The following is a 27,884-nucleotide window of genomic DNA, read 5'->3' as shown; positions in this document are numbered from 1 at the left end:
TATGCTGTGTGAGGCACTTCTTTCCTAGGATGTTGTGGATGACTTTGCATAGATTCAGAAATACATTGAAGGAAAACAAACTAAGCTAAAAAATTCCCATGGGCACTGGTGTTATGTTATGTTTATGACATCTCTGGACTTCAAACTGTTGAAGTATGAGTTTCTTCTGGAAGTTCCAGCATTGTGTTTTTGCTCTGGTCTTGTATTCTTTCCCTGAGCACTGTTGGACATGGGATACCAGACTATCTGGGCTTTCAGTTTAAGCTGGTGCAGTTGCTCTTTTCTGGCCTGGTTAACTGACTTTTTGTTTAGAATACCTGTTTATCATTCACTTCTATTTTATATATGATTAAAATCTAGGGGTATAGGACTGTAGTGATTTAAGGGTCAATTTTTTTCAGACCCCTTCCTCATTGGCAGCTGAGCCTCTTGATCCCATTATAAGCAATTCAGGCTCCCTTTTCAAAGTCATTACATTGTTCATCCCATTGCTGCCAAGAGGATGTTTCAGAGCTTCATTTTCCAGTGCTTAAAACCTATCTTTTAATTTCCAGTTGAAATTTATTCATGGCCATTTTATATCCATTTGTCCTCATGCCAACTTTGTTCTTTAGCTTAAGTAGCTCTCTGACTTCCTCAGTGTTTACATCCCCCTGTCCCAGTGCGTCTATGGAGAACAATCAACTCCCCTTATAACCATTATTTTGCAAAGGTGACCAAACCGTGATCTTTAAGACTCCTCATGAGACTTCTGTTTCCATATTCACTTCCTTAGCCCTTTTCTGTACCGTTCCTTTTGAGTACTGCACACAGCTGCTCAGGTGAAGTCTTGGTGAAAACATTCATGCCGTCCCTTCACCATTGGCAGTGGCTTTTCTGAACCCTGATCTGTCCTTTACGCAGTTGTATCACCCTGCTGGGTCACACTTGTCCTAATCCTCTAATAGGCTCATATATCCAGGGTGTCCTTCTACTAGTTTCCAAATTATGAGCCCCTGCTCATAACAGAAATTCTTATTTAAACCCTAAATGCATACCCTTGCACTCTGACTATTACATTTCATCCCATTTCTATTGCTTCAGAACTCAAGAACATCCTGCTACTCCTGAAAGATAATCTGAACTCCCCGCTGTTGGCAATGGCTCCAACACTTCACACTGTCAGCAGATTTTGTTAGTGTACTCTGACTTTTTGTGCCAAGGTCATTAAGGAAAGTATAAAATAAAATCAGTCTCAAAACGTATCCTTTAACTTCTACACATAACCTCCCCCCAGCCTAATAATTCCTCTTTCAGCATAACTCCTGTCACTGCCTCTTTAACCAGTTCCTTACCCACCTTGCAATTCTTGTGCTAATCCCCATCTTCATTATCTTAGCTAATAACTTCCAGTATGGTGCTTTTCTGAAGTACAGATAAATTAGACCTACTGTGTTTCTCTTGTCTAGAAAAATCAGTTATTTTATCAAAGACATCAAGTTAGCCTGGCTTGATCTGCTTCTGGTTTAAATTCATTTTATTCGTTAAACCTGTTTTATCCACTTGGCACCTTACACTCAAGTATTTAATTATTCTTTCTCTCAAAACTTGTTCTAAAGCGATGCATATCATTGAGGTTGGTCCACTGGGTCTGCACCTACTTATGAGTAATTGTAGAGTGCCTGCTGTAGGACATACAGAACACTACATATCACCTATGACAAAATCTTTGTGATGAGTCTCAGTTGTTAAGGGATGAAATGTACTAGTTTGTTTCCACTTTATTTTATTGTGGTAATACGTACAGGCATGGACTGAGATGGAGATGGCTCTAGGCTGTTAGTCTGGCATGTGGGAAAACCAGCCAGCTACAGTTGCAGGACTGTAATATTGCTTCAGAAGTAGATGGTGACTGAAAATTCTTAAAATAAACCAGAAGCTGCCTTAAACTCCCTAAATTTCTTCTGCTTGCATCCAGAAACACTCCGGTCCTTCTTTCACTCCTTTACTGTTCCGGTGTGATCACATCAGGCCTGCAGAGGCTACTGTAAACTCAAGCAAGTAATGTTTGCTTTAACAGAGAAAACATGCTGTAAGGTGACCTCACTGAGGTGCTCTGGATGGACCTTTTAATTTGCTTAGAGATATTTACTTTGTCCCAAACATGAAGGCTTAGGGACAGAGTGAGCGATCAGTGGAGGTAGCATATCCCTGTCCTGAGCATGCAGAATGGCTGGTGGCTGACGGTATTCCTCCCACCAGCTCAGTGATTGTTGTTTAGGTGGAGTTAAAGCAATGAGAGCATGACTGTGCTTCTGCTGGTGAGATTTTTAGCTGCTGATTTCTTGTTCTGTCTGTATTGCGAGTAGTTTTTATGCTTTTTTTTTTTTTTTTTTTTTTTTTTTTTTGTAATACTGGTGTTGAATTCTAACAGTTTCATTACGGAAGAATGGCAGTATGCAAGGACATCAACCCAATATCAGCAAGAACCAGATCTCAAGTCTTTCTTAGTCTCAGCCACTGTCAGGACACAATGAACAGCAGCTTGATGACAAAAATTATTTCTTGCTACAGGATGATAATTGGCTCAGTATGGGGAAGTTAATGTGATTTTATTTGGGGATTGGTTTCTAAAGAGATTACATTTTAAGGAATCCATGGGTATGAAGGGTATTGTAGCTGTATTTATTCAATAAGCTGTGGGCACTTGAAATTTCACAGCAGTAAGCCAGGTTAGAACAAGGATCATCTTGTTCCAGCAGCATGACTGGAAAAGAAAATCTTGCCTGGCTGGTAGGATGGGCATATACTACGTGGGGGCGGGGAAGGACAAGGATGTCTCAGTATAGATTTTTCAAGCTGCAAATTCTGTTGGCCAGATCCCGTACAAACTGGTGCTATGCTGAGTCAGGCAGGATGAGCAACTTACCTGTGCATTGAAAATGCAGAGGGTCCACAAAAGTATCTGCATCTACTTACTATGGGGCAAGTAGCCTTGCCACACAGCTTCACCACCTTTCTTACAAGCCCTGATCTGCGTAAGGACCTTGACATGCTACTGTGATGCAAAGCATTGTCATAATTAAAATAAAACTTACTTTCAGTTGTTGATGGAAGGGAGGATGGGGTGGAAGCTTGTTTTGGGAAAACGGAGAATGGAGTGGAATTTGGCTGGAAATGCTGACATGGATGTCCCAGATTGATGCAGAAGTTATCATCTGCTGATGTAGATAGAAACACTGGTGTCTGGAATGGGCATGTGCTGAGTCTCTGATACAAAGAAATAGCTCTGGGGCAGCAGTTTAAGGACTTGCTTCATTACTTTGGATATGTGGGTGTTGCTTTAAATTTAATGGTCGCTACAAATCAGTGTAACATTAAAGCTAGAGGGCTAATGGTCTTTTAGAATAACTGAGTCAGCTGCAGAGACTATGTTCTCTGCTTGTGTAAAACACTGCAACTCTGAAGTCAATGATAAGCTGTCAGTATAGACCAGCTGAGAAGCCTGGCCCCAAAGACTGAAGATGAAGGTTAAAAAATTATGAAAGAAATTGACATTTCTTCATCTTTCTTCTTTCCCCAGGGCAGCCATTGAGGCTCTGGCAGCTTTGCTGAAATCAAGTAAGCTTTTCTTCATATTATGACTTTTCTGTGCTGTGCTGCTGGACAGAATGATCCTGTTGAATGTCTTTTCCCTTAGTATGTTCTTCAACCTAAATCCCAAAATGCACTGCTTAGAAAAGAAGGTTAGCTGACTGTCTTGCAGTACTTTTCAGCACCTCACAGCTCTGTGATCGTGATGCTGTAGGTCCTAGGAAGTAAGTTGCTGAGGGAACAAGACTAGGCAGTGTTGTCCTGGGGCTTGATGTAGTGAAAGAAACGGGGAAATGTGTCTAGCCAGCAAAAAATGCTCATTTATCTGTTCCAGCGTTATTTCAAAGTGGGGCCAGAACCTCCCTGTCCTGTGGTTCTGTTGGACTGTGCACTCACCTGGAAAACACGGTGGTGTTGGGAAACACTCAGAAAACTTCTGCAGTCCAAAAGACATGACCTAGTTTTCCCTTGCAAGCACGTGAGGTTTGATGGCACACAGATCTTAAAAAAAAAAAACATGGCTGAGACCTATTGATTGCTGGGGTACAGCCATGCTATGGCAGGTTGTGCTTGACATTTGCACCAGCTGGCTGGGGGAGTTGGAGACCATAACATGGATTCTCAGTCACACACTGCTGGTGTGCCTGTTCCAGCAACGAGCGTGCTACCCTTTTTTGCCTTTTTTCCCCATCCAAAAACACTTAGCTTTTATTACCAGAATTTAATAAAGCTTTGATTAAGAAAGAGCACTCTACTATTGCAGACAATCTACTCTACAATAAATCACAAGGGCGTATTGTCCTTCTCTCTCTCTCTCTTCCCCCCCGCTCCTTTTCTCCCCTCCCCCTTCTCCTTTTTATAGTATTAGGAATAATGCATTTGTGAAAAATTGTAGTCCTGGAAGCAGTGCTTAAATGAGAACACTGCAATGGGATCATGTCTGAGTTGTACCAGCTCAAGTGATGAATTTTGAAATAATGCCCCAATATTAACCTTGCTGCCTATATTTAAAGGTCACGTTATTGCAACCAGGGAAGACCTTCTGTTTTGGGCACTAAATCTTAATAAGGGGGCTGTGGGGCTATGCCACAGCCACTTGCAATACGAAAGCAAAATTAGCATTTAGAATAGAAAAGAATTCACAGAGAAGCCTAGAAAAGCAGCGCGAGATCTGAAAGCTCATCAGACAGTTCGAGCTTTTCTCCATGCTCCTGGTACCTGCCATAAAACAGGAGTTCAGAAGTGAAATTCTGCTGTCCCAGGATATTTATAGAACTGGTTTTCTGTGTCAAGACTTGTTCTGGGTCTAGAGATGAGGATGGTACAGGGAAGTGGTGAACTAATCACTGAGGGAAGCTGCAAAATCTCTTGAGGAGTTCTAAACCCATGTAAAAGTCAGCGCGTGTGAGGGGACCTTTAGTCACCTGAGGATTATCTAGGGAATCTGAAAAGGGTGGGATTTTGCTCCAGATTCTCCCAACAATTTTTTTTTTTTTTCTGGAGTGAAGTAACTTCTAAAGCAACTTTATTCATTTGTTCTTAGAATAAATATATCTTTCTGAATGGCTCTTCCAAGCCAGTTTAGGCTGTAAAAATATCTTGGTTCTTCCTCTTACTCTTTCTGTGCTTTGGGAAGTGCATGGAACATTTCCAGTACAACATACTGTTCATCGTAGTAGTTTGTTTTGCGTGTTTTCACAGAGGGCACAAAATAAGAACTCTAATGAGAATTTGGTCTATTGAGCAAAGCCATATGTTGTCACTTTGGAGGATCACTGTGATATATACATTAGGGTTCTCACGTTCATCAATAATGCTGACCATCGAAACAAAAAAAAGGCATTGCTTGAGAGAAACTTCTTCATTTGGAGACACCCTTCCAGGTTTGGCATTGTCCTCTCTCCCTTATCATTTGCACTGAACAACACTGTTGTGGTAACCCCAGCTACTGCTTCCACTAGGAAGTGATTTCAGGAAAACACATGGCCTATTTTCAGCTGATGTTTAGTTAAAGCACTGGAACTGGGATTTGAGAAGTGGTGCCAATACCGTGTAACCAAATAGAGCACTGCAGCTCACAAACCTGCTACTTCTGGTTTCTGATGGTTTCTACAAGCTGATGATCAGTGGTTGGAATATCTTTTAGCTTTCCTTGTCCTGTAGCTCAGGACATTAGAAGCTCCAGGCTTCTGGAGGAGACTGTGCTCTGGTAGCTGCATACAAATTAGCAGGCTGTGCCTTTTGGGATGTATGGGTTAGGAGATGTGAAAAACATCTCTGGTTCTTCCAGAGATAATTTGGTTCTTTTCCTGCCATGGTGAATTTGTTTTTCACAGTTGTCTCAGGACAGCTTTGCTCGTCACAGTTAACTTACCTATGCGTATGACCTTAGTGTCTTTGAATGACATGGAGTTTCTTAGAAAGCTAAAATATTAAATATTTTGAATAAATACTGTGAACATTACAACACTTGAAAATTTCTTGCAAAAACACGGGGTAAAACTGCATGGTAAAGCATTCAGAAGGCCTTTAGCGTGTTTTAGATGAGATGCAAACTGAATGGGAGGTGGGAATCCCATAATGTGCTATGGTACTGAATTACTGGACTGATTATTGTGATGTTTGAAGTCTTGCAATAACCCGCTCGTTGGGAAAGGCTCTGTTTTGCTGGGGTTGAGGGCTATAAAGCAGACAGAACAAGAACATGCAGCTTCTTGAGGGTCTCCCTGCAGGGTTTTTGTATCGTTAAAAACTTCAGCTCAACATGAACACGAGGGTTATAACTATACATGGAGGGTGCTGGAGGGAAACTGTCCCTCTCACTTCTGGCAATGAGCTGTGATGGGAAAACAGTTTTAAAGGGAACAGGCAGATGGCAGTATGTCTCCCTGATGGATTCAGAAACATCCATCTTCATCTCCTCAGGCTTCTCTAAGTTCTTAGTCCACCTGCAGAGCCAAGGGCTAGATGGAAACTTTCTGGCCTCTGCCTCTTACCTAACAGAAACTGATGCAAAATGTCCACTTAACAGGTGCATATCACTGCAAGGAGTAAGATTTGCCCTGACAGCCTCACTGGAGAGGGGAGGGAGGTGGGAAAGCACTCTGCACACTCATGGTTCATCCACAACAGGGAGGAAATGCTTGCACACCCAGCACAAGAGCAGAGGGACCTTGGTTCTCCTGTTTACCTGTACCTGAGCAGAAGTTGTTGATGGCCATGGAGGTGGTGAATAATGTTTAGGCTGCTCCTAAGAAAGTGCTGTATCTTTCTATCAGTGGAAGATACAGAGAAGATGTTTCACACCTAACTATCAGCCAGTTTCTCACTCCTGACTGTCTCTTTCTACGCAATCCAGAGTCATTTCCCCATCCTTGTATGCTGCTCTCCCACTTGCATGCCATCTGTGATACAGATAGCTATAGAGCAGTTTAAGCAGGGTGAGGCACAGCATCCATCCCACCGTCTCTTCTCTGTCCCAGGGTACACCTGTTACTTTTTCTAGCCTTGTTTTTCCTACTTCTCTCTACATCAGTCTTCATATCTTGCTTCAGTTCTGTCTTAAGCTAGAAGAGACCTGAGTAGCTCTCTTTTTCCCTGTAAGAATCGTGGGTGTGGATGGGACATACCCCAGCTAGAGCCTTTTTGAGAAGGGATAGAGGGTGAGGGAGCTATTTCTTTTGGTTACATCCTCTCATCCCCATTAAAGCAGGCATACTGCATTTTTGGGGAGCTGGAAGAACACTGGGCACCTGATACAGAAGTGTGGACAAACATGTCCCAGGGCTTGCATGCTGAAGGCAGTGTGATCACCGCTCAGCACCTGAAGCCACACGGTGGCGATGTTATTATAGGGAACCCTGCTCCCACCGGTGCTTAATCCAATATTTATTTTGGGTGAGTAATTTGTTTATCAGCAGGTTATTTTAATCTAATTTTGGTTGTATTTGTTATTCCTGACTATCTGTACTTCCCAGAATTAGTGGCTTGCATGTCTTTAAGGAAATTAGCTCGAGCAGATCTCAGAGGCATTTGCTCTGCTGATATTGAAGCAAAGGGTTAGGGCGATGGGCAGGGCCCTTGTTGCAATGCTTGCCTAGTAAAAATGTAGTGAGCAATTTAATGAGACAATTTGTGGTCACCCCCGATCATGCCTCTTCTATCAAGACAATTCTGTGCGCTAACGGTAGTTATTGCTGATGGTCTTCCCCTTCTTGCTGTATATTTTCCCTTCCTCCTTTTGTCATTTTTATCTTCTCTTCCCCTTTTCCCCCGAGCCTTTCATCTCTCACTTCCTACTGTTTCCACCTCGTTCTTCTGTCAACTAACCTTTTTTAACCTTTCACTCACTTTTTTTCTTTTTAATCAAAGCATAGGGATTATGTCTTATGGCTGGCAGGATAAAATAATCAGTGTCATTTTTTTCCTTTTATGCTAGCATCAAGTAGGGGCAAGTAACTGTGAGGAACAGAAAGCAATATTCTAGCACACAAGCATATTACAGTTTCTGAAAGGCCTGTACCCTCTGTCTGAATTCATAACGCTTTTCAACAGACTGACACAGGTCTTAGATCGTGAGTCAAGGTAGCCCAATGCTTAAACCATGTCGGTTCCTGTAGCTAACAGCACCCCATCAGTGACTTGCCTAGTATTTTGCTAGGTACCAATTTCTCACAATCAGTTTAAGACTTTGTTTTCCACCTGTGGATTCAGACTCCATTAGTAGTCTGGCCCCAAACCTATTATCACAATTTGTAGGATACCATGATCAGAGTTAAATTTGCAAATAGTTCATTTCATAACTTTCTAGAACAAGTTCTGTGCCTATGTTTTCTTCCTGAATTTCAGAATGCAGATAGTCTTGATTCTGTTTTTAAGCTGCTTTGAGAAGAGCCACTTGATGGGCAAAGAGGGAAATTGAACCTCCTTTAAATTCCTTTCTTCAGGATTCGCTGCTCGTTCATAGAGATGTTCCAGGCAAAAATCTACTCAGTGCCCGAGAGAAAAAAGCTTGCTTCAGCTCCCAGGGCATGGCAACTTTCCACTGTTTTGCTCCTGAGGGTGGGTATAATGGAGGTAAATTGACAAAAGCTGAACTAGTTAGTCTCTGACATCCTTAGTAGTGATTGCTTGCTGCCTGTGTCTTGGCGTAGGCAGTGTTTGTGCCCCTAGTGAAGATCAGGCTTCAGAAAATTCAGTAGCCAAATCTGGGGAAGCTTCCCAAACTCTAGCATCCTTAACTTGAACTCTTTCAAACCACTTTGAGGAAAAATCAACCTGAAAATTTTGAGCGTTTTTTTTTTTTCTGGCTTTCTGTTGGGTTACAACTGAACTGAATGAAACTGAAAAATAAAGGAGAAAAGAATCTTTTTAAAGGTCACTTTCCTTCTGGGGTTAGTTAAAAAAAAATTCAGAAAGGGCTGACTTGCTTAATTTTTATATATGAATAATGCAACAAAGGCCAATTAGAGAAGAATCATGTCATGATACAATTTGCATGATTGCTGTTAAACTGGCCAGTATCTGGAGCTAAAAAAAAATCAGAGCAGAAAGAATTGATTGTTCTACTGATACTAAGCTCATCACTGATTCCTGGTCTAGGAGCAGACACGGTATTTATACTTCTTTGCAAATCCTGCCTCTACCTTTGTGCAAGTGCAATACCTCTGTTCCAAATGCTCCAGTGCATTCCATCTCGGGATGGTTGTGAAGCTTACAGGGCATAATTAGTTCCTGGCTTCTTAAAGAACTGAACCTAATGCTAGCTTCTTGCTAGAACTGCAGGAACTGTAAAACCCACTGGGTATGGACTCATCCCACCACTTGATGGGTGACTGGGTTTCTCTGAGGACCATAAATTTGATTTTCATAGGGAACCCTAATGTTTGTCTCCAGCAAAAGTGGTCTCACAATGACAGAATACAATAGATGTTTTCACTTAGCTGTAGGAGGTATCTTGTGTCTTTTATTCCCAAGAGACAATATGTGGAGCAGAGTAGGGGAACTGGAGATTTTCTTACTCCTTTCACTCCCTTAGGGGCCGTGGGGTTAATCTAGCAGAGCATTTTTATCTCCAAACCGTAGCAATGTATGCTCTTGGCATAATGAATCAGCTGAGTGGCATCAACAAAGAGATTTAAATAGATAGACAGAAAGATAAATATCTCTTTGTTCTGCCTGGTAAGCAGTGCATTGCTCATCATATTTCAGGATGACTGTAATTCAGTTTTGTGATTAAATATACTGCATGTTTTCCAGTGGTCCTTGTGTTCCTGGCAAACACTTCAAAGGGGGCTGGAATACAAGGAAGGGCTTCAGATTTTTTTTTTTTTTTTTTTGACAGTCATAAGACTTATCTACTAGTTCCTTTCATAATTTTCTAATACAAGTTCAAACCCTGGCTTTAGAATCTGTCCTTGACCCTCAACACAAAATTAAAGTTCTTTCAAAACTGTGGATTTCTTTGTCATACAAGCCCCTTGTTAACCTTTGTGCATCTCTTTTTGGTATGTCCACATACTGGCTGTGCATCCGTGTTACATGCTCTTAGCTAACTGAACAGACCATTCAGGCCAGCTACTCTGTCACCACAACAGAACTATTTTCAATGGTTAGCAGCGCTGCCCTGGAAGCCAAAAGGGGATGACTAATTCTAGATGTGTGAGGAAATTAAGACCACAATGAGTGTCTTCGTATTGCCTGCCCAAATCTCAGTGGGTAGAATTGAACTCCTGTAAAGAAAACAGTATGTGAGTGGTAGGGTTGGGGAAGGTGGTGAAGGGATGCCGGAAGACAGACCAACCAACCATGAATTAAACTATGAAGTATCATGCCTGGGCACTTGTGAAAGTTGCCCAGAAGAAAAACTTCCATTTTGACTGAACATACTTGCCAAGCCCAAGAAGGTAATAGATTTTAATAAATAAATAAATAAAAATGAACTAAGCAAAAAGGGTCATAGGATGCTTTACCACTTACCACATGGATCGTGCATACTCGCTCCAGGAGGGGTGAGTTCTTGCTGTCTACAAATCTGTGCAGTGCTGCTTGTACCTGTATGATTCATTTCCACCATCTGTATTTGTGCCAGTATATAGACAGATACACAAGCAGGTGCATCCATAGATGGAGGCACCAACAGACACAGACAGGTGGGGAGGCCTCCTTTCTCCATTCTGCCTTCTGGAGATCTTGGCATACTTCCTCCTTCATTTATTTGCTACTTTATTGACTATACAACTGAAAAAATCTGGAAGGAAAAAAACACTGAAAACACAGGAGAGCAGAAGAGAATCAATGGAATGAGACAAAGAAACAAAATGAATGCTTTCTTGCCCTTTCAGTTAAGTAATTCTCATTGCTTCTGATCAAAGTGCTGAGGGAGCCATTGTCCTGCTTCTCCCATCTCCTTGCAGAACAGACTGCCTCAGATACACTTTTCAAAGTGACTGTTTTGTTCTTAAAAGCGGTATGGAAAAAAATAAGGGAAACAAAACTGTCTTGCTCAGCTTTCTCTGTGCTTTTCATCCAATGATGAGGCTGATAAGCAATGGGACAGTTGTTTTCTGCCCCCCACAGAGCTAGAATCCAAATGTGAAATTTTGACCTGAAACAGAGGAAAACCTCACAAACACGCTTTCTATCTACAGGATATCTACGGTATCTATCTATCCTATCTACAATAGAATTCTATTTAACTTCCCCAAGCTGCTCTACGCGTGATGCTTTCCAATATTTCCCTCAGCGTATTAACATTGACACAGAAAGCTTGGACATCAAGTGGTGAATGCCAGGAGCTGTAAATCCTTAAATATAGTCTAATTTCATCTGCCTCTGAACAGTTAAGGGAGGGTCTGAGCCTGATCTCTACTGTCCCTACCTTGCACTGCCTGACTCTTCTTGTCATGTTTTATATACTTATTGACTTTTACAGAGCTCTCTGAATAATTCTTCAAGGAAGATTGACTGATTTAAGGGGCAGGTCATCCTACAGGTTAGTAAACATGACAGCTGGTTGAGGATTAACAGGAAATCATGAATAAAATCATTGGGATTGATAAGGGATTCTCAAACAATTAAAGTGTTCTAGCAGAAAGTCAAATAGAAACAAGAAAAAGAATGAAGGTCAAAGGAAAAGGATGACCTACATGCTAACCACCACTGAGCCCCAAAATACAAGCTGTACTGGTAGAGAGAGTGTGAGAAGGTTAAAAGGGGGATATAGTGCTACAGAAGGATGTGGACCACAGTGTAGGTATCTGGCATAGCTGTGCATAAAGTACAAGAAAGGAATACCTGTGGGACCTGCAGGTCAGTGCAGTGGCATATCAACAGGATGGTGTGAAGATGCAAAGCAGGATTAAAATGAATTAGCAGGCTTTTGATGGTCTGGAACACTGTTTATTTCCTGCCTTGTGATGGCAAAGGTAAAGGAAAAAATGCAGGGTGAGACCAGGTAGGCCCCCCAATACCATCTTGAGTTAAAATTTGCTGATGTACCATGGCGAGAAAATTGAGATGTCTTCACATATCTTCCTTCTCCTTCCTGTTTTCATGTATCATTGCTGGGATTGAGTTCTGCTGCCTACTAGCTGCTTTCTGGTTATTCTCTCCATGGCTTCTCTTTCTACTGATTTTCTTCATCCAGAATCTTACCCCTTTACGTTTTCTCTTTTCCTGGCCTGTAAATCCTCACTGATGACTTTAATGTTCCAGGTGTGAGAGGTTCTGGCACTCTGTTTAATGAACTGGAAATGAATTGGAGCCTACTAGCCCTGGAGAATCCATACCAAGAGCCATCTGTTGTGAGCTGCAAATGCTGATCGGTATTCAAGGAGCTGAGCTCCAGTCTCACTCACATATGCTACCTGGCCCCTTGGTTGATTAGCGAGCTTCTGACAGCTTCTAATACATGTCACAGTGAAGAGTGTCAAGACCAGTTGGGAAAGTATGTTTAGGCAGGGTTGACTCGATTGAAGTGATTCTAGAGTCTGGTATGGCTTCACGTTTGTCCCGCGAGGCAGGGCAGGGGGTACTGTGGGTGAAGGGATGTGCTTTAGAGTAGTCATATGAAAGAATTTATGTTTTATCACAAGCTTTATAATCTTCTCTGAGCCCCATATCCTGAAGCTGCATGATTAAGGGAACTTCACATCTTTTCTCTTATATTTTTATAAAACTACTTTTTTTTTTTTTTTTTTTTTTTTTTTTAATATTGTCTCATCTTTATGAAGTAAAACCTTTAAACTGGATCTGAGCATTACTTTAAACTTTTTCAGAACCAGAAAGAAACAGAAAAGAAGCCAAACTGCTATTGCTCATATTGGTGTTTTGTTAACTTTTAAATGCCGTGGGTTTTATCTAGCCTTATGATTTTAGGAGAAGGGCTATGATTTTCCAGCATCAACTGACTCATGGCTTTCACTATACGTGTATGTGTGGGAATGTAGTTAGAAGTTAAATATAATTTCACTGGCTGTGACAGTACAGCTACAGGACCTCTGTATCTATTGATCTCATCAATGTTTTCTGCCAGGACTCAAATACAGCACTATATGAAGACTATATGATCTGTTGTCAACTAATCTTATTGTTTAGCTTTTTTCAGTCCTCGGGATCTTCCTTAATTTTGCAAATGCTTATGGTGTTGTGATCTGGATTAGCTTGTTTAGCACTTGGAAGGAGATAAGAGCTCTGTGCCTATGCCAGCCCTGGTTTGCTTAAAGGAAAATCTTTGTTCTTTAGGGTTCTGAGCAACTGTTTCCACCTAGAAAGGAGATATTTCTGTCTAATTCCAGGAACTTAGCTTAACAAAGTAGAGATTTAAAAATGCTGTAAAAATACTTAACAAAGAACTGGATCTTAAACTCTAATAACACAACAAAATAATTAGCTGTGTCTATTAGGCAAGAAAGAGGAGCTGTAAAAATCTGAGTTTCTAAGCACTGAATAGCCATGTGGTTCTCAAATAAAATGAGTAGTCAAGAGAGTTTCAGCCCCTTCTTTCAGCCTTTCTTCTTTGATTTCAGAATCTAACAGCCGACGGGCAGTGAACAGAGGCTACCTGGGTGGATTGCTGAGACTCTATCAAGACTGGCATCAAAATGACATCTCCAACAACTACATCTATATTCGTAGGGGTCTCCTGCTCTGCCTAAAGCACATCACCAACATCCAGCTGGGCAGGGAGACTTTCCTTGGTTCCCGAGGTATGGAGATTCTCTTCACGAGTGTGCAGGTAAATGGTGCTCCTGTGCTGAAGTGAGATGGATTGTTCAGTTAGTGCTGGGTCCTGTCTCACAGTGTAGAATTTTATTGAAAACTAGACATTTCATCCTGCAGGGAGTGCTGGTCTTATTCTGGATTTCTAGAACATATATGAAAAAAAAAATGATAATGTCTAAATAAAAAGTATTGACAATTTTCAGACAAATGCAAATGTTTCAGTTTTCAATTAATTTTAATCTCTGCTGAGCCTCACAGAAATTGTAGTTCACTCTTTAATGATTTTTTTCCTTTTCCCTTGTGGATCCTGCTGTCTGCTTGGACAGCCTCTCCTGAAGTGCAGTGCAGAGTCTCCACAGAAGAGTTTTTGAGGTGTTATGTGACATGTTTCTTTCTGCGTATTCAGATGGATAACTGCACTGTATCACTTTTTCCGTGAAGGAATGTTGATTTAGTCAGACTCTTGTTAATGATGAACATAGAATCATTTAGGTTGGAGAAGACTTCTAAGATCATTAAATTCAGCTGTTAAACTTCCAAAATGCATGAGCTGCTTTTACAGAGGCCCAATTTTAATCTTGGGAAAGACGGTGTAGGTCTGTAAAGAAAAATGACATAGTCCCAAGGATGGGATCCCAGTAAGGTATAGAAAAGGTAGATTTAGAACATTAATGGTTTCCTCACAGTCTCTTGCCAACATACGTCTTTAGCCTCCTTTGGAGAAGTCCTGCACGGAGAATCCTCTAGTTCTTGACCCATTTGATTCCACAAGGAGTGTTTTCATTGTCATTCTCAATGGCCAGTGCATTATCTCCTTTCAGAACCATCACATACAGGATTAAAAACCTGTCCCTTTCTCTAGAAAATCCATTGCCTTGATATCCTGTCTATCTGCTCTTCCACTGTTTCTATTGCTATCGAAAACTATTCTCTTGTGACAAAGATACTTCTTACCAGCAGTAGATGATAGGATGACAGGCTTTTTTTCCCACCTTCCCTTCAGGTGACCACAGTCAGCAGAGCTTGCAGGGAGTACAGAGACTTTTTATGGAGAGTCCCTGGTCTGCAGAAACTTCAGTAGGGTGCATGGCAATGGTTGCTTGAGGGTAGATGTCAGCTTATTCCTTCTCAAGTGCTTTCTACAGCCCTTGTTCCTTTCTGAGCTAACATCTCCTGATAGCTCAGCCTAGGAGCAACACCACAAAAAGTGCAAACATGGGGTCACATTGGACGAATAACAGGAAATGACATACTAAGTATCCAGTGAACACTGAGAACACTAATCCTTCCCAAGGTTAGAAGTGGAGCGGAAATGAGAGCTTCAGGGGCCCCCAGTTACTCTTTTCTACTGTGTGCTAATAGGTTGATCTTGCAGGCGGAATTACCAAGGTTAATAGATTCAAAGCTCAACCATCCTTCCTTTCATCTTTGGCATATTGTCAGTCTTACAGTGTCTCTCCAAGATGTGAGGCATCAGCAGGAGTCTGGCAGCCATATGAGATGTCACTCATGTTCTTCTTTACTCCATACTCCCCTCTGTATTCCTGATATTATCTGTTAGAATCATTCTCTTTTGCCTTAGTGTAATATTGAAGACTTTTTTTTTTTTTTTTTGCATATATCACATATATGTCATAGTATCTTGTAAGAACATTATAGCTTCAAAGGTGGAAAGATTAACTGCAGATGCTGAAAAGCAGATCCTGTGGATTTGTGGATTCAGGTTAGCTTTACATGAGGTTTCAGAGCTAAGGATTCACTATGTTTCCTCATTCACAACATTCCACTACAAAGTAAATGGGATAGTTTGCACACATACAAAGCAAACGGCTTTCTATTTCTCAGTTGTCAAAATAAAAAATGCTTTCTAATACAGTGATGCAACACTTTGCAGTCACCCGTAAACCATGTTATCTTGGAATCTCAGAGCAATTTATGATCAGTAATGAAAGCAGTCCCACAGATTCCCTGTAAGGTATCTGGAGGCTTGTTTGCATTTGTAAGTTAATTTGCTATAAAGAAAAATTACTTTCAAACAGTATTCTTGAATAACTCCACGTGTGGAAATTCATTGTCAGTATGAACATCTTGCTCTTGACTATCTCAATTCACTTTGAAATAAGTAAAGATGGCTAGCCCAAGGCAGTCATTTACAGTCTTGTATTCTACTAAAAAACAGAACATTTTTAGTTAGTAAGATATGTCTTGTAAACTATATAGTATAGTAAACCATAGTCAAGATTTATTCTGTTTTATTCTGTTTAGACAAACTTTTCTTCTCTTTCAACAATGAGCAAACTAAGGTGCCCAAGCACCATATGAAAGAGTGAATAAATTGAAGAACTGGAAGTAGAAACCATTTCCCCTTGGTCTTTCTCTTTAGCCACAGTAGGACTTTCATTGGAGATGCTTTCAAAATTGTCTATTCTCTCACCCTTGTTCATAACAGCCAGAGATCTAGAAAAATGTATTAAGATTCTTGTAGTGAGTCTTGTAAGCATGTCAGCTTTAGATGATTTTTCTAGTCTCCCTACAGGAATCCTGGTTAATCCCACTGAATCTTTTAATGCTGTTCAATCATACATGAGAAAACAGAATAAAATCCTGGAGAAAAAAAAATAAAAAATCAACACAGAAATTTTCCTGTTCTTGCTTATTAAGAAGCACTTTGTTTTTCTGGCCCATTCCTTGCTCTGCTGAGTTCTTCTTCTCTAGCCAGTGTCCTAACTATAGTCTGTGAGACAGTGGCCCAAAGTGTCTGCTCTGCCCTTTTGTCTGTTCCACTTAACTGTGCTGAAGGGAGGTGAACACTTTTAAATGATATTAGAACTTATTTTAATATTTCTTTTTTGCCTTATAGCACATTCATGCTGTTTGAATTACATTCCTGTTCTGGTGGGCTAAACTGTAGCTCCAACTTGATAAAGATATCAGCATGCTCATAACCATGGTACAAGCTGTGAATTTCAGAAAGATGCTACATAGATTCATCAATCTGATGGAAGCTGTATAGATACAATTGATACGCTATACTGGGGGGAAATATAAATGGTTTTCTGAGTAGTGCTCCTACCAGTTTTAAGCTTCCATACCCACCCCCAACCTCAAAAAAAAATAATAATAATGGAAAAAAAAAAAAACACACAAGAAAAAGATGAAAACATATCACTAATGCATGTTCCAATCCGAATAATGTCTCTGGGAGATCATATGCAGTAGGCAGGATGATAGTAAGAAGCAACCAGTTCTTAACATTGGTTTCCTTTGGTTCACAGGACTGTTTATCTTGCAAAAATCTGGATCCTATCGTAACCACTGTGACTCAGATTCTAAGAAAGTGCTACCCCAAGGAGCCTCTGCCTGTGGTGTCAGTAAAATGTTCCTATTCCTTCCCTCTTCCTGGGAATGTCAAGACTGAATCTCCGTGTGTGGGATTTGAAGGTAAATTGCTGAAGGGTGAGTTTGGTAGGAGGAAAAGGAGCATGACATAAGAATTAAATGTGGGATCTGGGGAAGGGATTCTTGGCAGCATAGTCCTGAGTTTTGTGATTAAAATTAGTCTGGTGGCCTACAGTGGCGCTCAGCAGGGATGAAACCAATTCCACGTCTTCTTGAGGTTTGGAGATTCTGTTAGGAGAATAAATCAGAGAAGATTAAAAGGACCAAGGGAAATAAAATAAACTATTCTATGATCCAAAATAATAACAGAACAGATAGGGTATGGCAGAGGCTGGAAATGTCATTGCTCCATAACAACAACAGAGAGGGAAGAAATGGTATCTGTGCATGACTGTGGGGATAATGCTGCCCTGCAACTATTTCAGGAAAGAATTGTGGGAAGTATGATCCTTTTTCCTTTCTAAAACACAAGCAGATAGCAGGCAAATTGCTTGGGTAAATGATATATTTCAGCACTTGATGAAAATAAGAACTTGGGCACAGGCGGGACAGCCACTCCACAGAAACAGAGACGCAAACTCCATGATACACACAAACAATTTCTCTGTTGTTTTCAGTTTCACATGGAAGATGCTCAGATACTATAATGATGATAACAGTAAAACACCCTAATCTAGATAACATGGATTAAGACCATCCTGTAATATCATTGCAGCCAAGCAGAAAATCTCTATTGCTTTCTAATATGAGTTGGATCCATATTGTGGTGATATTTGTCATGGTTTTGAAAGGCAGTACTTGATTCCAAGAGAACAGAGCTTTAAAAACAGGGAGATTTAGTGCCAAATTCATTTATACTAGATTAACAAATGGGATCTGCTTTAATCAGGGTTGTGATGGGTTATAGTTGGAAGGCATGTGAGCCACGCGTGCGAGAGACTGCTCATATTTCTCTGGAGGGCCTGAGAGGGATATTAGATTGAACCCTTTTGGCTCTACCCCTTTTGTACTTCTGCAGATGACTGTGAAAGTGATGGAGAGGAAGAGGTAGAGAAAGACCTGGATAAAGGCGACGTGGAGAGTAAGGAGGAAGTAGGTATATAAACAACAATTTCCTTTATTATCCGTATACTGCAAAATAAAATGCTTCATTGTCTATTTTGATATCCGGACAGACCATATAAGCAGAGAATGTAGATATGTACATAGTCTCATAAGTACACTATGAATAATAGAAGAAGAATACTTGAAGGAAGAGAAAGGACTGCCTTTCACTGAAGAGCCCCCAAATATTTATTGTATTAATTGCCAGGCTTCTGACTCCAGGTACAGGTTTGGTGACTTCTCTGTTCCTGAGACTGCCCAGTGACAGTTAGTATCACATGCACAGTCAGGCATAAATGAGTGATCTTTGATTTCAATAAGTGTACATCATCCTCAGCAGAGGATAAATGAATTATCACCCAGGAAAGACTAACCTTCTTTTTCTTCCCATATCAGAGCATATTTGTTGTATTCACCTATCCTAAGAAAAATGTTAAATGTTTTAAGTCACACCTGGGGCATTTGAACTTAGATTCCTTCTTTATTTGCTGCTGCACAAAAAAAAATAAAATAAAATGAAATACTCAATACTTACTTTGCCCTTTGCGCTCTTTGACATGGCCTAACTGGCAAAAACAACAAAAAACCACCATCAGCTGAGGATGAGCACAAAGTTTTTGTTCCGAAGATACATACAGGCTCATACACAAATGTGAATTAACGAATGCTGCTAGTAAGTCTTGTCCACAGAAAGTGTTTGGGGAAGGAAAACAAAAGAAATGAAGTTGCAAATGAAATGAAGTCTAATTAAATGTGATTGAGACTTCTGTGGAAGAGTTTTATCATTAGTTGCTCTCTTTTTCTCTTCAAGCATTAAACTGATATGTCACCCACTGAGAAAAGTAAAACAGAAACAAAATAAAACAAAGCAATACTATTACTTCACACCATAGTGTCCTAACTTTCCTCTCTGTTATTATCTATATATTAGAGGTTGTCAAGATGCTCACTAGGAATAAGGTTCATTGTGAATTTATCTCCTTCTTTAATTAGTTATTCATTCAGAAACAGAGCCTATATGCCTCTCTTCTGTTTCATTATTCACAAGGATTTACTGAGTAGAAGTGAGCAGTTTTGTTTGTTTTTGCCTAAGTTTACTCTGACTGAGTTTTAAGTACTATTTGTTGGGTGTGCTAGTCATACATCTCCCATGACAAATCTTTCTAAAGGGAAAACAAGAAGGGAATGAATAATGAACTTTCAGATCACCTTTTTGTATGAGATATAATTTGCACAGTGTTTCCTGGTACTAAGATAGCTTACAAACATGTTTGTGGCTAGCCACGCATACTGGGTAATACCAAACAAGCAAACTTGGCTCTACATTTCCAGCAGTGACTGTTCATGCAATTCTACAAAAATCAAAATTATCACCTCAAAAACAGATCTACATCAAATTTGAAGTTTTTTTCTGTATTATGTTGTTGATGATAAATCCTTCTGAACTGACCTCAGATACTCTGACCTGAGATGCTCAGAGGCTCTCACTGCCCTTTCAACTATGCCCAAAAAACAGTTCAAACTGCTCTGAAATACAGCTGTGGCTCGGGGTTTGAAACACCGTAGATGTTTTTGCATTCAGGAAAAAAATAAAAAAAAAATGAACATGGTAACAGCTTCAGAAAACAGTTTATTTATCAGGAGTGAATAAATTCTTTGCTAGCATTTGGTGGTGCACACTTACTAATGCATGCTGAATTATTAAAATAATGCTGTATTGTAATGACCATTCGATAATGTCATGTCTCCATCCTTCATTCTTGCCTCATCTTTCCCTGGTTACTTATGCAAAAATGGAATGCTTGGCACAGCTTCTTTTTGGTTCTGGAATCTGATATGGAGGTGGTTGCACATCAATTTGATCCTCTACAGTTGCTTTTGAATGTGAAAGTTTCAGATACAATTCTTATCCGTGCTTTACTGATAACTACCTAAAAGTGTTTTTTCATATATAAAAATAAAAATTAAAAAAAAAAAAAACAAAAAACAAAAAACAAAACACAAACAAAACAGAGTATAGAAAATGGATTGGACAAGAATTTTAAAGATTGTTATTAATAGAATTGAGATAGGAACATAAAATATGAGCAATTGGTTCCTGCAAACTCCGTGATGCTGAGGTGGGCCCTTCTGTTTGATCAGTAGGTGCTCAGAGACACCATTTGTTTATCTAAATAAAAGGTAGAAGTATCAAGCTTTCTAATTTCACTGGTAGCCTGGGAGGCCATTTCATTCCTTTGATATATTTGGGGAATTTTCTTGGTGAATATATATATATATTTAAATTATCGTTTCTCTAAAATATTACCATTTATCTCTGGAATAATATACTTGGTTTTCACAACATAAAAAGAATGGTTGATATGCTTGAAAAGAATTAGTCAGTTGGTGTCTCTTATTTTGGAACCTCAAGCTGAGCTGCTTATAAATAGGTTCAAATTTAAGTGAGTGGGTCTTACATACTTTTTAAAAACTGTTTTTTTTTTTTTTTTTTTTTTTTTTAACAGTACTTCTAGGTAAGTAATTGAATATTAAAACATCAAATTCCTCTTTTTCACCATCTAGCCTCTCCTCTTGTCCCACTATTTTCCATTCCATAAACTGACTTCAACAACCTTCATGAGTAGGCCGGAATGGTTGTAACACATATACCATTAGAAACAGAGAATGCAGAATAATACTTTTACAGTTGTTTTGTGGGACATGTTCAATATATGTACTTTTTAAATTCTGTGTTTATAGGATTATGACTTGGAGACAGATGTTAACAAATTGAGGTCAAGGCCAGTACTTGACCGGCCAGAGGAAGAGCTTGGACAATACGAAGCGATGTGCCTAGAACTTTTCCATAATTTTCAGGTACAATTACAACATGACTTCCTTTACTTCTGAATATTCAAGAGGTTAAGAAATACTTGAAAGGGAGTAATAACAAGAGAGAACCAGAAGACTATTGCAAAAGGAAACCTGGGTGTCTCATGGGACTGGAGAAAAAAAATAAAATAGAAAAAAATAAGACTTTTTGTTGCAGCTTATTGGCGTGAATCAAGACTGATAGAAAGGGAGTGATGTTGTTTAGTGCACATTTGGCTGGATATGGATTAACTAAGTGCTACTGAATCAATTGCCACATGAGAAATCTGTCAGATAATAATTTGTATCTTTGCTGGCAATTTCAACAGCAATATCAAGATCAGAATGAGATGTGGAAAATAAACGCTGTCAACTAGCGGTTTGAAGGAAGTGATGGAGAAGATTGCATTGCCACTGAATGAAATGCACAGTTCAAATCATTGCTCTATTGCAGTTTGGGACAAGAAATGAAGAAGGGTGTTGCACTTGTTAAAAGTCTCAGAGAATTTAGGAGAGTTCAAAGCTGGGATTCAAATATGAAGCTGGGAAGGGCCATTGTCTTAATATGTCACCTGTACACATGATGCTGTCACATTTATTATGACCATAAGTAACTAAATAGGTTTAAATTATACTCTTGCGTAAAGGCAGGGGTGGAGTTTTGCATGACAGATCAACCTCCTTTAGCCTGCTGTAACAAAGGCAGCCTTTTGTGAATTATCTTCCCTAATTTGTTAGAATAATTGGTTTTGGTTGGAGATGACTCATCTAGATGACTCAGTCTGATCCTCTTTATATTCTGAGGACTACTGCTGATACAGCTTTGTGGATAGTGAAATTCTGGCAGGTGGTCCATTGGCTGAGTTTATTTTGGATGTCTTATTGGATAAGTACAGTTCTGGGAGATTTGTAAATATTTTCTTTCTTCCTTGAAGCGATTCCTCTAGAAAGAGGAACAATCTGTCTTTAGTTTCTTTTAATTTCTTCTGCTTTTTAAATTTAAAGGAGCTTCAATCAGAGTCTGAAGAAGACAAGAGCTTGGAGGACAGGACTGAGAATCTTCCCTCCACTCCTTCTCATTTCATTCCAAGTGACAATTCTGTGAAACATCCAAACTACAGATGGAGGAACCAAAGTGCCACAGAGGCAGGACCAGATCCAGGAGAGAAGAATTTCAAAGTTCCACTGCAGAGCTGGACAAACAAAGAGAAATGCAGACGGGATATGATTGATGAAGAGAGAGACATAGAAGCAATCCAAAATACAGACTCCCGTGAAGAGGAAAATCCAGCCAAGAGTCATGTGTTTACTCTCCGCCCTCTCCCAAAAGAGGCTGCTTGGTACAAAAAAACATTTAACCCTGAAAGTGAGGCTTCAACTGATTCTAGTCATGGAGAGAAGCTCGAGACCTCAGACATGGTGACAAACCTGCTGGAGGAGCACCAAGAGAACATCCCATTCCATAACCCTCACTTCTATGTAGCCAGGGCAAAATGTATCAAGTCCATACCAGCATACAAAGACTTGGCATTCCCTGATTTCTGGGGTCACCAGCCACCGCCTTGTGGCAAACCCATGTTGGAGCGACAGTATGGGGTTCAAAGGTGATTGTGCTTTAATATAATTAGGTTTTGACTGTCATATTTCTGAATTTCTTAGGAAGTTATAGAACAAATTTTGGACCATTTGCCACAAAGAGATAGGCCACAGAGCAGGATGCTTTCATTTAGATTTTATTCTTGAAGAAAGGAAATTTGTTCTCCACAAATGAGAACAAGTTTACTTTAGAAAGACAGAAGACTGTGTCCTTTCAGGATACTTTTTTAAAAAAATATATTTATTTTTTACTTTCAGTCTTCTAATCCAGCGGCTTTTAGTGCTTGCAACAAAAGGTTCCCTCTCATTCTTTGAGGAAAAATCCTTTCAGTCACCTTAAACCTGTGTGTCTATGTCAAGTTGTTCTTGGGGAGCTTCCTGTCTACCCTTTTGCTGCTGTGTCCCTCCTCGCTGAGTCTCTTGCTCTCTGCTTGCTTCATGGGGTGCTCCAGAAGCTGCTTCTCCTCTTCTTGCACATATACCTGTTTGTGGTGAGTGTGTAAGTAATGACTCTTCTGGAAAGTCCTCTGTAAGCCAGAGAGAGCAGCAGCTTGAACAAGGCAAGTAGGTTGCTTTCCTTCCCTGCTGCGCAGTATTCTAGGAAAAGACAACATATATGGCATGCAACATGCAGCAAGAATGAAAACAAGACTTCACTCTGGCACATTGCTAGAGGTTTCTGTTGTTCTCATGTCATTTCAAGTTACAATGAAGGGGAAAGCCGTGTTTTGAAGCTGTGCTGAGAAAGAAAATTCTTCTTATAACAACTTTTTTTTTTTTTTTTTTTCTGTTCCATGTGTGGTTGCATGCAATGACTTTACATTTCTTTTTAGCAGCATAGAGATTTATTACCAAACAACAGAGACTGACCATACAGGGCTCTTAGCTAAACTTCAAAGTTGATCAACAGTAACCAAATGGAATTTGTGAAGACTACTAATTTCTGACCTCTAGAGAGAGAATTCTTTCTGCTGAAAATATAAAATCTAAAAGTCTTATTTAGAGGCAATTCATTCTACCATCTCCTTGCACTGTTGCTCTAAAAACTTTGTTTTTATGCTTATAATAACACGTGTAACCATACAGCTAAAATGGAAATCATCGTATCATGCTTCAGGGCATAACATGATTGCTGCAAAGGTCAGAAAGTACTTCTGGCGTTTCACGTCTAAACTTCTTTTGGAATCAGAGAACCTCAGTTTAATAAAGAGTAGAAATTAGCCTCATTTGGAGTCAAGATTCATGGTGATACAGCCTGCTAGGTCTATAGCTTACAGAAGGTATTTTCTCATGGGGCAAGGCTAGCCAGTTGGAAGATTGAGATTGACTGGGAAGAACTGGGGATAAATCAGACTTGACAGAATGCTGCAGAGAATAAAAATTGTACAGAATCAGTCATTTAATCCAAAAGGAAACTTGTGATAATGGGAATGGAGTAGGAGCTTTCTCCTGGTTAAATAAATACAGATGATGTTCACCTGGAATTAGCAAATGGAAATCCTCTTTCTTACCAGTCCTTCAGAAGAATTTCCTAAGCCTCTTCATATTTCTTCTAGAAGATTACCATATACTGAGACTTCTCCCTATGTCCTTATAATTCTTTTTATTTTATTTTTATTTTTTTTGTAGGGACAAAGTACTGGATGACGTTCGCCGCTTAATCCAGCCGTGTGATGTGATAGGCAGAACTGTTTATGATCTAGATGAGCCCAGGTGGGTAACATAAAAGCTCAGTACATGGTTTACTTGGTTTACCTCAGATAAAGGTATACAAGAAATGACCTAGGAGGTAAAATCCAACAGGAAATATCTACTGGAGGAGTAGGTTCCTGATACATGGTCCTGTGGAAACAATTTATTTTGGAAGGCCAGTGAATTGGTCCAAGAGAGCCTCAAAACTTTTTTGACAAACTAAGAAAATCAAAAAAACAAAGGGACTCCATGGTGCCCTTGGATATGTCTTCATTGCCTGTGCTGAGTTAGAGAAGACACACAGGTTAACGCTTGGAATTGTAGCTATGAATCCAGACAGTCTACCCCCACCCTGAAGTGACACCTAGGCTGAACTGACTTTCTGCTGAGTGCATTTGAGCATCTGTACTGCTAGTGTCACAGGCTGTAAATGTACCCTGAAAGGTGGGACACATTTAAAGGCTTCTGAAAACATACATCAGAGTTGTGTTCAACCCTGAGCAACAGAATTGTGAAGTTGTTCAAGATGATTATAAGGGTTTCTAAACTTTAGGAGAAGGAAACTGTATAGATGTGGGAAGAGTAAATGGAAAGCTTGCATAGAGCTGCCTTGTGTAATTAATGAACTAATGGGAAGCTAATGAACTAATAAGTCAGCTATGAAAGTAACTGAAATAAAGAAAGTAAATAAGAACTGGGACAAAAGTGGGCATTGGGAAAGGAAAATGATATGAGATTTAGTATTACAAAGCAAGATTAGAGGATGCTGCATTGAATGGAAAGATTATGGATTTGCTCATCTCTTGCTACTTCGAAGGGTCTTGCTTATTAACAAAAATTTACAAATTCTTGTACTAGCATACAACGGGTGCTGGTGAGGGCTTGTCTTTGAAGCAACCTGCTATAGTTATTCTTGCTTTGATTTACTGCAGTCACTCAAGCCCAGGTGCTCCAGGCTGTCTGACATTCTTCTCCAAGTTTGAATCGGGAAACCTTCGCAAAGCCATCCAAGTGCGTGAGTAAGTACTCCTTCAGTGGCTGTGTCCCAGCCAGCCTTTGTGCTGTGTCCACAGAATGAAATGCTGTAGTTTTGCTGGGTTCTGAAAAGATCAGCTAGGGAAGTAAGTTTTATGATGCAGAGGTTATGACGCCTGCCAACACTTAGATGTTCTGAAAGAAAAAGAAGTAAGAAAGTAGAGCCCAGGAAGTTTTTGTGTGACTGAAATATGATGAATATTTCATGATGAGTTTGGGTGCTGGTGGTTCGATGGAGCTCTTTGACACTTACAATTTATTAGTGAGTTTGTTTATACGGCCTGCTCTCCTTGACAGGTTCAGTGGCAGATTGGGGTGTTCATGGACACTGTTTCTTTGTCTTCCTTAACAGGTTTGAATATGACTTAATTATGAATGCAGATGTGAACAGCAACCAGCATCACCAGTGGTTCTACTTTGAAGTCCGTGACATGAAATTAGCAGTTCCCTATCGCTTCAACATTATCAACTGTGAGAAGTTCAATAGCCAGTTTAATTATGGTATGAGTCTTTGGGGAATTGGGATACTCTTCTGTTCACATTAATATCTTTTTCATGATGTAAAGGCTTCAAAATTTCCATGTCTATAAGTAAAAGGGAGACTTTAAGTTTCATTTTACTTGCCCTGAAATCCACTGAAAGAGTTATTTTACATTTGACAAAGAACATTTCTGTATCCTCAAGAGGACCGAGGAGTGAATTGAGTATTGAGAGATGATTTGTAGAAAAAATATTCATTGTTCTGTGATTAGTGACCAGAACTGAGAAAGAATGGCACTGGCGTTGGGATAGGAGAGAGAGAAGGTCTGCTGAGATTGAACGAGCAGAATAGGACTGGAGAGCTCTTTTAAGATTTAAATAAATGAGGGTAATGCTCAAATATCCATGATTACTTGGGTTTATCCAGAAAGACTTCTCTGTCTTCAAACATCATGAAACCTTTGCTGATTTAAAAAATAAATAATAAATAAAAAATAATCAATAACTAGCTGTCTTTGAGCTTCTTTCATAGTCCATAGTTAAGGAGAAAGGTTGCATTGCTTAGAAATAGGCAGGGCAAATCCCAGCTTTCAATGCCTGTTTTAGCAGAGAAATTATTTCATCTGTATGAAGATTGTGGGTTGAATTCTGAGCTGGCATAGGCTGTTTTTAAAATTTGTTTCCATGGAGCTGTGTTAATTTACACCAGCTCAAGACCTGACTCAGAATGTTCAATAAGTCTTTAATATCAGACTGTGCATTCCTCTGAAGCTCTGTGGATACATCTTTCAGCATTACAAGGGGAACTCTCTCAGGATCAATGTACCTAAAACAAATAGCACTGGGAGCTGGAATGACTTGTCACTTGTATTTGTGAAACTGTCTGGATGAATGGCATAATGAATTATAAGGCATTTACTCTTTAGCCCTAAGGGCTGGAGTTCAAGTATTCACATAGATCCCAAATGAAAACAATTTTTTTGTTGTCATCTTATTCTGCTTCCCTAAATTACCACCATTAAAAGTGCCGTGTCTGGTAGCAGCCTGAATATGAAGTACTTTGGGGTCTTTCCCATTGCAAAACCCACTGCCACCTTCAATACAGCCACTGGTGGCTCCATAGCTAAAGATTCTGGCTTGTATCAGTGGAAGGTTGCTTGTTAATCTGCTATTTTGGCTGTTGTCAGCATTTATCACCTCATTTTGTATATCTGAAATTGGACATGACTTGCACATTGAAGTGTATAATGAAAAATACATATTTGGAAGAAAAATATGGAAATACCATCCAATGTAATGAAGTTACGCCTTGGCTTGGTTTTGTATAGCTTGTTAAGGCATTTCTTCTGTGGTTTGATTCTGTTGCTTTGAGAAGGTACTCAGGCTCTAGCTTATCTGGCATGGCTGAACAAGGCTTACTGCCTTATCCAGCACATGCACAATATTTACACAGACTGTGGGTACAAGATATTGCTTTACTGTTAGATTTCCTTGATGCTTGCCTGTGCTAATGCCCATACCGTAAGACTAGGAGCTTCCAGTCATGATTTTGTAATGGGTGTCAATACCTTACAGCTCCTGGTCACTAGTCTATTTTCCTCCCTTCCCTTTTGATCTCAGTTAGATGGCACTATCTGATTCTCACACCAGCAAAAAAAGGATATTTCATGAAACAGTTGTGATGATGAGCAAAGCAAGTCAGGAAATATGGCATCCAACTCCTTCCTTCCTTAATTTTCCACCAACAAATTCTACCTTGGAAATATTGATATTGTTCTCAGAAGCCTGATTTGTATTTTAAAACTGAATGTTTCCATGAAGAAAAGCTGGCTGTCTTTTTGGACTGAATTAAGATGGTAGACCACTATCAATCATTGCTCTGAGGCAGTTCAGTGTGTATGTGCCTTTGTGCTCAGAGAAGGGCAGGA

The 27,884-nt window shown here is 39.8% G+C and overlaps 1 protein-coding gene across 1 annotated transcript in view; it reads left to right on the top strand.

The window, feature by feature from the left end:
* The window catches only part of AGBL1 (AGBL carboxypeptidase 1), a gene marked incomplete at its 5' end in the record, with an annotated part of 297,365 nt that overhangs the window by 40,442 nt on the left and 229,039 nt on the right, over positions 1–27,884 (top strand). The window contains 9 exons of the mRNA XM_082769379.1: positions 3,563–3,600; positions 13,602–13,810; positions 17,073–17,238; positions 18,215–18,288; positions 21,043–21,159; positions 22,159–22,757; positions 24,379–24,462; positions 25,374–25,460; positions 25,829–25,977. Coding sequence (XP_082625505.1) covers positions 3,563–3,600; positions 13,602–13,810; positions 17,073–17,238; positions 18,215–18,288; positions 21,043–21,159; positions 22,159–22,757; positions 24,379–24,462; positions 25,374–25,460; positions 25,829–25,977 — 1,523 coding nt within the window. The remainder of the gene's footprint in view (positions 1–3,562; positions 3,601–13,601; positions 13,811–17,072; positions 17,239–18,214; positions 18,289–21,042; positions 21,160–22,158; positions 22,758–24,378; positions 24,463–25,373; positions 25,461–25,828; positions 25,978–27,884) is intronic.

The sequence above is a fragment of the Aythya marila genome (assembly GCF_965140915.1).
Source record: "Aythya marila genome assembly, chromosome: 11".
NCBI classification, from domain to species: domain Eukaryota; kingdom Metazoa; phylum Chordata; class Aves; order Anseriformes; family Anatidae; genus Aythya; species Aythya marila.
The sequence above is the reverse complement of the archived record's forward strand: the minus strand, read 5'-3'. Positions and strand labels throughout refer to the sequence as shown.